This window comes from Durio zibethinus, chromosome 10 (genome assembly GCF_047325235.1).
Source record: "Durio zibethinus cultivar Kanyao isolate XHJ-2024 chromosome 10, ASM4732523v1, whole genome shotgun sequence".
Classification (NCBI taxonomy): Eukaryota; Viridiplantae; Streptophyta; class Magnoliopsida; order Malvales; family Malvaceae; genus Durio; species Durio zibethinus.
In genome coordinates this window covers 22,192,439-22,202,806 of record NC_143171.1, presented here as the reverse complement: position 1 = coordinate 22,202,806, position 10,368 = coordinate 22,192,439, and the positions used below count along the sequence as shown (strand labels likewise).

The 10,368-nt window shown below is 29.7% G+C and overlaps 1 protein-coding gene across 1 annotated transcript; it reads left to right on the top strand.

Moving 5' to 3' along the window:
• The first annotated feature begins 284 nt into the window (after window positions 1-284).
• On the top strand, window positions 285-3,945 carry LOC111292982 (phytoene synthase 2, chloroplastic). The gene is made up of 5 exons (XM_022885657.2): window positions 285-977; window positions 2,466-2,516; window positions 2,772-2,944; window positions 3,029-3,264; window positions 3,356-3,945. The coding sequence occupies exons 1-5, from the start codon at window positions 623-625 to the stop codon at window positions 3,708-3,710; spliced, it is 1,170 nt and encodes a 389-aa protein (XP_022741392.2). The 5' UTR covers window positions 285-622; the 3' UTR covers window positions 3,711-3,945.
• Window positions 3,946-10,368: the final 6,423 nt, after the last annotated feature.

Below are 10,368 nucleotides of genomic sequence, written 5' to 3'. Positions count from 1 at the left end.
AAGCCAGTCATTATCCACATATAATAACTCTAATACCAGCTAGTAATATTCAGTTTGTCAATAATTATATAAAATTTCATGCTTATTAAAATTGTTATAATTTTAACATGTGTTTTTTTGTTTAACAAAAAAAATGCAAAAAATCATATGATTTGTTGGATTTTTAATTTAATTAATCATGATTTGACAATTTTAAGCATTTTAAAAAATAACACATGTAATTTTAATGCAGAAAAATTTAAAGTTTGTTATATAATTGGTGAAATGGAAGAGCATGGTGATACGTGGCTTGAATTCTATTTTGTACGAAGAAATGATGTCCACATAAATACAAGTGTCAGGTTAGGAGTGATGGGGCATATTCTTGAAAGCTATTACTTACGGGGGAGACTGTTCTTTGCCCTTTGGGTAAGAGCAGCTGTGAATGTCCTTTGTCTTTGGAAACATCAAGATAGAAAGTTGTTGCCATTTGCTTCAAACATTTTAAGCTCAAATTCAGAAATGAAACCACTGGTTCTTTGACTTCCCTCCATTTGCTCGTGCCTATCGCCTAACATCCAAGCCAGAAACAAAAACAAAAACAAAAACTGACCCGAAGACATAATTGGACTGCTCTTTCGACATGGCGGGTGTTCTTCTTTGGGTCATAAGTCCCAAAGAGAATGCGACAGCTTTACTTAGTTTGATACCGAGGAGTGGGAAACAGAAGAGGTGTAGGTTATGTCCAGGACTGAAGTTCTCAACTGGGTTCTCAGCCATTTCAAGTGCAGTTGCTAACCCAGCAAGATCTGCAGAGGAGAAGGTTTATGAGGTGGTGTTGAAGCAGGCTGCCTTGGTTAAAGAAAAGAGGCAAAAGAAAGCTTTGGATTTGAAAAGAACAGATGAAACTGATGGTATGACAGATTGGGATCTGTTGAATGAAGCTTACGATAGGTGTGGTGAAGTCTGTGCTGAGTATGCTAAGACTTTCTACTTGGGTACTTGCTTTAATTCACCCTCTCTTTTCCTACTTCTGCTTTACCTTTTTTTTTTTTGCAGTAAAATTCTTTTGATCATAAGTAACTTTACTTTTTTTTCAGTTGCGGTCAATTCATTTAACAAGTATTAGCTTTATGTTTTTTTCAACATAAAAAATTTTAGCTCTTGATTTTGGTAGTATATTTTTTACAAGTTCACACATGGGGTCATTTGACCCCTATTTTATTTTATTAGTGATTCCCACCCCTCCCCCTTTTTTATGCATTTCAGTTTCTCCTAAGGATTAGGCTGTTTGGTTGCCAAGAAACGGGAGAGAAAATCCAAATGAAATTTCACATTTACCATTCGGGTCTGAATAATCGCAACATTTTTCCCCTACAACTACTTTTTACTTTCTAATCCTCAATAATACTTGGAAAGAATTTTAAATTAAGGTGACTTTTTGTCTTTTTAACATCTGTTATGATGTTACAGTCAAGAATTTGAGATTATATCACCATCATTGAATTGCAACTAATCAATTACAATTCAGAATTGTTAGGGGTATATCAAAATTTTATATGGAACCCACACTTAAAGTGTGGACCTTTACATGATTTTTTATTATGATCACTCAATTTTAAAATTGTAGTAAAAAGAGTTGTAGATCAAATGCTTCCTAAGAATTCTGATTTTAATAAGTAGCAAAAAAATTTAGGAAATGAACTTGGAGCTTAGCTCACTTAGTTCATGCAATCACTCTCAAAACGTGACATCCAGTAGGTTTGGAGCTCAAATCCCAGCCGAAAGAACAGAAAGATATGAGAGAAATCAAGCTTGATTGAATGTGGTTGTTACTGGTACATATATACACTGATCAGAGTGAGAGAGATAAGAATAAGTTTAAGTTTGTCTACAGTTTCTGTTAATGCTCACTTCTAGCTTAATCCTAATCTATAATTTGAAAAACAATACATTAGTTAACTTTAGGTAGCTCGGTCAACTGTGGATAAGCTTCTGCTGTTACTGGGATCAATCCTGATGCAACTGCTTCAGCTGAGGTTGCTGCTGTTGTGCTCTTGCATTTGCTGGTACAGCTGATGCAGCTGCTTTGTTGGACTCTGTTAGTTGCTGAGATTGTTCCTTAGCCTGCTGCTGCTTTGTTGTGGACTTGCGGCTGTTAGCGCAGCCATTACAGGTGCTGGTACTGGTGCTGGTGCTGCTGTGTAGTCTTAAAACCAGTACCTGCAACCTCTTCTCTGTCCTCAGGCTGCAGCCTCCTTTGTACCAAAAATAATTTTGGGAGCTGATAATTCCTACTTAAAATTCAACATGTTCCATCTCTTTTTGTTGAAGGTTCATCTCCAAATGAACAAATAATGGGTTGTATTTAAGTAGTATTAGTACTTTATTTGGTAAAAAAGTTTTAAGAATTTCTAAATTACCATTCTTTAGGAAGACAAGAACATGAAATTTTCATATTCACAACTGTCTGTTGTTCTTTGCAGGTACATTACTTATGACACCAGAGCGCCGGAGAGCCGTTTGGGCAATTTACGGTATGTATGGTTGCTTCATTAAGTATTACAAAAGTGATCCCTCTGTCATGTTTTTGGTCCATATCATTATTGGACCTTCCCTGCTTTTTCTGGCAAATGATAAAGCACTGATTTCAGCTTTTTGGGCAATTTACAGTTTGTATGGTTGCTTCATGGAAAATTTTCTATCATGTTTTTGGTCCATATCATTATACAACATTGATGGATGTTTAATTGTGTCGATTTTCTTGCTGGACATATATTTCTATTATGCAGTGTGGTGTAGAAGGACTGATGAGCTTGTGGATGGACCTAATGCTTCACACATTACACCCAGCGCTCTTGATAGATGGGAGAAAAGATTAGATGACCTTTTTGAAGGTCGCCCATATGATATGCTTGATGCTGCTTTGTCTGATACTGTCTCAAAGTACCCTGTAGACATACAGGTTTGTTGCATTTACAAGCTAAACACTTGGAAATTTTGCAATCCTTGTGCTGGAATTAGATTAACCATGAATTCTCTTTTACAGCCATTCAAGGACATGATAGAGGGAATGAGATTGGATTTAAAGAAATCGAGATATCAGAACTTTGATGAGCTCTACCTTTATTGTTACTATGTTGCTGGGACAGTGGGACTAATGACCGTTCCAGTAATGGGGATTGCACCTGAATCGAAGGCATCGACAGCCAGTGTCTATAATGCTGCATTAGCCCTTGGAATTGCTAATCAGCTTACTAATATACTTAGAGATGTTGGAGAAGAGTAAGTCCAATGGAACGGAAATTTTTTACTTTTTGATGAACTCCTAAGCACTTGCACATGACTCATGCCTTTCTGTTTTGAATTTCCCTAGTGCTAGGAGAGGAAGAATATATCTACCACAAGATGAACTGGCACGTGCTGGCCTATCGGATGATGACATATTTTGCGGTGAAATAACAGACAAGTGGAGAAATTTTATGAAAGATCAAATAAAACGAGCAAGGATGTTCTTTGATGAGGCTGAAAAAGGTGTTGCAGAGCTAAATGCTGCTAGCAGATGGCCAGTGTGGGCATCACTGTTGCTATATCGACAGATACTAGATGCCATTGAAGAAAATGACTATAACAATTTCACCGAAAGAGCTTATGTAGGGAAAGCAAAGAAATTTGCGTCACTTCCAGTGGCCTATGGAAGAGCACTTATGGGCACTTCCAAATTGTTCTGAGTTGTCATTTGCTTGAATTATTTTTCCTTTCTCCTTTTTTTTTTTATGTTTTTGTTTTTGTTTTTTGTTTTTATGTTCATTTGTTTTGATTTGTACAATGCAACAAGTCATTCGTCTGTAAATTGCTTTTACTGATTTGGTTGGTAAAAGTAAGATGGTATAGGGCTCAGTTAAAATCTGTAATATGTTTCAAGTTCAATCAAGCATGAAAGAAAAAGTTTATGCACTACGTAAATTCGAGTTACAATTCAGCACATTCGCTGGCTAAGCATATAGTATTCTGTATTAGAATATTCAGCCCTTATTTTATACAAAATTATATATAACAAATGTGAATTCTTAAGGTAAGGAATTAGGGGTGTAATTTTAATCGAGCCAGTCTAACGATACAATGCCAAGTTCAATTCAATTGAAAAGCTTAAGATTAGAACTTGGCTTGAGTTCAATTAAAGCATAACTATTTTTCGCTGGAGATCGGGTCAAAAAGTAATGGAGCTCTTCGAGCTCAACTCTTTAAAACTCAATTAGGTTTCAAGCTTGAGTTCAAAATAAAACTCAAATAAAATTTTAAAAAATGTAGTCAAATATTGTATATTATTTATTCGAAGGCTTGATAAGGCCCAAGAGCCACCCAACCCATGTTTTATAAAGCTCAAATTTGATTTGAATTGTTATTTGATTAGTTTGAGCTCAACTCAACAGTAAACAAATCGAATTCAAGCATTCATCAAGCTCTACATATCAACCCTGTGGAGGAGTCCATTTATGGTCAGTTTGTCAAATCTACATATTTCCCCTCTGTTGTGCTTGAACATATTCTGATTGATATCTCTTAGCTTCCTGATTCATGTGAAGTCGGCAGAGGCGGATCCATGTGTATATGTGTATTAATAAGTTATTTATGGACACCTTTAAAGATTGAAAAGTAAAAATATTTGAAGAAAAATTTTTTTTTCGATACTTAAAAAAATTTCTAGACACTTTTTACGGGACACAATTGATAATTCTATCGGCAGGTTTCCTATGGATAAATCTTGGACACCCTGAAAAAAACCTTGTATCTGCAGCGGGGAGTCCGCCAACCTTCTCCATACAGCTCGCTGTTCCTGCCGCTCCAAATGGACCATAGGCTACCATGAAAACCTGCAGTTGTTGCTGATTGAGTCTTTGGCTATTTTGTTTCAGCCATTCTGGTGCCGATATAGCCACATTGCTGTCATATTCCCAATGAAACCCAACCTGTATCCAGATGCCTCCAACACACTCGCAATTCCATATCGCTTGCATTTCTGTTTCTTCCTTCTTCCCTCGTCTAAAACAGATCTTAATTGTTAACATTCAATTTCCTCCTCTCAAGATTCAGCAGCACCGGTAAGGCACCTTGATAGTCTCTCCAAACTAATACTTTTATCTTGTTAGGTACCTCTGCACTCCAAAACCGTTTCCACATTGCTTGGTATTATCAGCAACCTGTGACCCCTATTCTAAATTACACACATCTTAACATTGTATTTGCTTCTAATCGCAATAAAATATGTAAATGCTTGCAACTAACTATTGGGGGTATTTAGTGGTTAAAAGAATATAGCGATCTTTTTTCTCATCAAGAGCTTTTAACATATAGTCAAAGGTAATGTCGATATTTACGTCGACCTAATATGCTAAATCAACTTGACATACTCAATACCACATTAATTCGGCCACGTCATTATTGTTCCTTGATGCCCCTATCTTTTATCTATAAATACACACATTCAAGCATCACTAAGGCAAGTTCAATCTACCCTAATTTCTCATACTACTTTTATTCTAACATTACTAATTTTGACTTGTGTGTCGGTGTGTAAACACAAAAAATACTCTATGCTTTTAACTTTAACTGTTTTTTTTTTTTTTTTATCTTTCTATGAACACCTTTAGATCGGAGCTTGACACAAATACTATCATATGAATTATTTCGTATAACAGGATCATTTAAAAAATAATAATAACTTTGTCTTAAAATATAAAATTTTATACCACATATAAATTATAAACATATAATGGTAATTTAAAATAGGATACGATAGTACAACATGAAAATGATAGAAATAAAAATATAAATGTGATGATTGTTAAAATTTTAATAAAAATCATATATTAACTCTTTCTCATTTTGTTTGTCCATCTTTTTTTTTTTTTTTTTGAGATATATTAAAATTATGTTCTATTTCTTTAATTGAATATCTAAAATTCTTACTTTTTATATTTTAAAATTATTTTATGATTTATTTTTACTTTTTCTTATAAAAATTATAGAACTTTAATTTTATAAAAAAAAAATTCAATTTTAATATTAAATAATTAAAAACAAAGTTTTTTTTTTTTTTAATTCTGTGAAAATTAACACATGATAAACATTTCAGGATGAAGAGATATGAGTTTAACAAAAATCAAAAAGTATATTTCGTATTTTTCATGTATATATGAATTATAACATATAATTTTTATATAAAAAATAATATAAATATATAAATTATCAATATTTTATACAATATAAGAGTTCAAATTGTTAAGTCTAATTAAAACTATAATAGCTACCTTTTATCTTTAGCAAATCATTATTTAGTTGATTTTGTTATATTTTATGATTTATCAATTTAGATATATTTATTTTTAGGATTACAATTCATTTAATTTTTAATTTTTATTGTGATAGGATGAGAGTAATCTTTTATTTTTTTTAAGGGAAAGACATCTAAAAATACAGACTTGGGTGTTATATAATTCGAGAGTTAAGTTTAGTAAAAACTTTAAAGTTGAGTTTTTCTTTAAAAACTTTATTTGGTATGTATACTTTTTTGTATTAGTTTAAAGTTTAATCCAAGTCCCAAGTTAACATGGAAATAACAATTCCATCCATGAATGCATGATTGATTGAGAACTTTCATAGGCTTGATCAATAATTTTATTACAGAAACCCTAAAAGTTTGTATAGTCAACATTTGTTGTTGACGATTGTTAGATTTGTGTGTGCTTATTTTTTTTTTTTTTTTTTTTTTTCTACTTTTGAGATGTAATGATTGTTACATTCACCTTATCCTTTTTCAAGTATAGCCAAATGAATGGTTAAAAAGGTGACACCAAACCCAAAATGATAACCATCTTATCTTCTACTTCTTTTCTAAGATGGCTATAAAAATAGCATTAGAGGAATTCAATTCAATATTGGCATTATTTTCCTGTCAACAAAGTAACTTTAATTGCGTATGAACTGGTACATAAGGAAAAGGATCAGCCTCTCTTTTCAAAGATTCTTTTTCTTTTTTATATATTCTTCATATTAAAAATTTCATCTCCTTTATCGTAAAATTTAAATTCAGAATCTTTATGATAAAATCTCAAGTTTTAATGATTGTTATATAATTATATTATTTGATTCGCTCTCCTAATTGCTTTTTAAACTCTTACATTAGCATGTGCAAAATTTGTCTAATAAGACTCTTTCTTCTTTAATTATAGGAGAATAAAATTGTAAAAGAAAATGTGTGTTTATAGCATTTATTCAATCTTAACAGTTGAACTAGATAAATTTTACAAACCTATTCAATCATAGCTATTTCCTTGGACGTATAAATAAATCTTAAGAATTTTTTTTTTATTTTTCATTTAGAAATCAGATGATGAATTGAGTTAAAATTTGAAATAAAAATTGTATTATTTGAATTTAAATTTTTTAATTTTAATTTTAAAAAATTATGATTGAATCCAACGTTCAAATGCAATAAATTTTTAATTTTAAAGATACCATATTTTAAAAAAATAAAAAATTAACAAAATGATTAGGATCTTTTTTCTTGCACATTGAAATTAGGGGAGTGTAGAAGCGGCAAGACATGTTTTAGTGGGTCCAAAGTAGGCACCGTCCTTATTTGACATGGCCTTTTCAATGGGTAAAAAGCTGTGTCTTTTAATAATTATTATTTTATTTTTTATTATTATAATCCCAAAACCTTGACTGATTGACTTGTTTTTTGCGATCCACTGCTATAATTTACATCACATAAAAAAAATTCATCTGTCCAAAAAGAGAGAAGGACGTGCATGCTTTAACAACCTAATCAGAGCGAATCAATCGTAGATTTTTTTTTTTTTCTAAACAAACTTAATAATTAAATTAAGGGTTCATTTTTAATATATTGGTAAGTAAAATTTTTTAATTTTATAAAAGAAATTAAAAATTATTATTATTTTATTTATTTATTTCTTTATTATACAATATTTATAAAATGTATCATTTTATTAATTTTATTTATAAAATTTAAAAATTTTAATATTAATAAATATGATAATTTCTATCAACGAAATACCTATTTTTCTATTATAAAGAAAATTTCCGTTATTAATTATACAATGGAAGAACAGTTATATAATCTCACTAAAATTCATTGAATCCTTTATCAGTCTAAACATCCTTAATAAATTGGCCAATTTTGAAAACATGGCATGATCATATGTCAGCGTTTTGATTTGAGTCTTGAATCAATTTTGTTCTAAAATATTTTCATTCAAGGAAAATTTTGTAATATAATTTTGACAATAACATTTTAGGTGCCATTTAAAAAATCAGTTGTACCGAAATGTGTTGAATCTTTAGCTTTGAATGTTTAAAGGGATAATTCGGAAAATGTACCATGTACTATATATTTCATCATGTACTATACATTTCATGTTAGTTTGGTATTTAAAAAAAAAGTTATTTTGGTAATTTAATTTTCATTGTGTTAAGCATTTTAATATTTTGTACTATTATTATCATTTAAGTAGTTAACATAATATGAATATCTAATAAAATTATGTCATGTATTATAAATTTATAATTATCGTCATGTCAGCTATTGTCATGTAGTAAAAGATTTATTTTTTTTTCTTTCTCTTTGATTCTTTCTCTTATTTTTTTATTTAAATTTAAATGCTTATGTAAAAAATAGATATTGTGACAATAACTGACCATTTATACCACATATCATGATTTTGGTAAGTATTAATGTCATATAAGTAAGTTGATTAATTATGTTATACTAAAATACCAAAATACTTGAAGGAATGAAAATTTACATACCAAAATAATATTTTTCTTTTTTTTTAATGTACAAAATAACAAAAAAATAGAATACAAGAGTCATTTTTATATTTAACCCATGTTTCAATTAAGTTCCACATTTGTTAAATAAAATTTGGAAAGTGAAATATTTTGAATTTGTTAAATATATAATACTAGTATAGAATGTGACCTTAGTTTCGCAAGTTCGACTAGACTTAAAAATAATATATTTTTAATTAATTTTAATTATATATACTTTTTAATATTTTAATAATAAAAATAAACTAAATGGGCAACTTGAGTTTAGGTTTTCAAGAAGTTAATTGGATGCATCCGGTTTAGTCCAATTCATGAACATCTTTTGCAATATTCAACACGTAATACCCTAGCGTAAATGATGATCAAAACCCATTAGTTTAATTAAAAGATCAATTATTAAAAGACAAATAGGCGAGGTATCTTATGAGAGAAAACATAATCATTTTTGTTTAACTTGAAATAGAAAATAAAATTTGAAAACTTTTCTTCTTTATCTTCTTTAAGGTTACGGAGTTTGAAAAATCAAGTTAGGGTTTGAAATTAGAGCCTACAATTGGATTAATTTCTTAAAGGTGAATATACATCTTCTTTTTATTTAAAAAAAATATCATGTTGATTATTATTATTTGGAGTTGAATTTTATGAGAGAAAATCCTATAAAATTTATGAAATATCTCATTAACTTCATGATCTATTTTCGTAAGATATTGAGCTTTATTTTTTTTATTAAGATTTAATGATAATTATTGAATGGCTTTTAAAGGTTAAGAGTGGGGATTTGGGTTTTTAAAAGTTGAAGTAGAAATTCTATTTTTAGATGATATGTTTCTCGACAATAGTGGATTAGAGCAAAATTCTGTATTAAAAGATAAAATATTACTATAATTATTATATACTATTGAAAAGCTTTTTGAATCTACTTTACAATGAAGCAAGTGGAAGTCACCAACAAAATAAATGGTAGTTGATTTTGAGTTTTTTAGGAAGAGTTATCTAATTTTTATTTAAAGATATGTAGGCTGCTTGGCAACAGCAGCAGAAAGAATTACGAAAATTCTCTTAATTTTTAAACTATAAATTACTAATTAAGCCATACAAGTTTGAAAGATTATTCCAAAAAAACAAATAGAATTGAATTTCGAGTCTTGTATGAATAAATATTTAATTTTTACTAGAATGTATACATGTTATTTAGTAACAACATATGATGTGAATTGCAAAAATTATTACACTTAATCTACAAAGAATTTTGAGGTGAACTATATATGGTTAGAAAGCTTATCAAGTTTAGTTTCTAATGCACTAAAAATATCTTAATTTTGAACTATATATCTTGAGATAGGGACATTTTAATGAAAAAAGCTCAATTTGTAAGTATTAGTTAGTTGAATTAACCCTTATATAACTTAGTTGTTTTAAGTATAAAATGGTATCAAAAAAGGTTAATTAATTTCTGACATGTTGAAATGATCTTGAATATGCTGTTAATTGCTTTGGGGGAAAAACTAAATAGTGGAGTCAAAAGAAAGCAAGTAG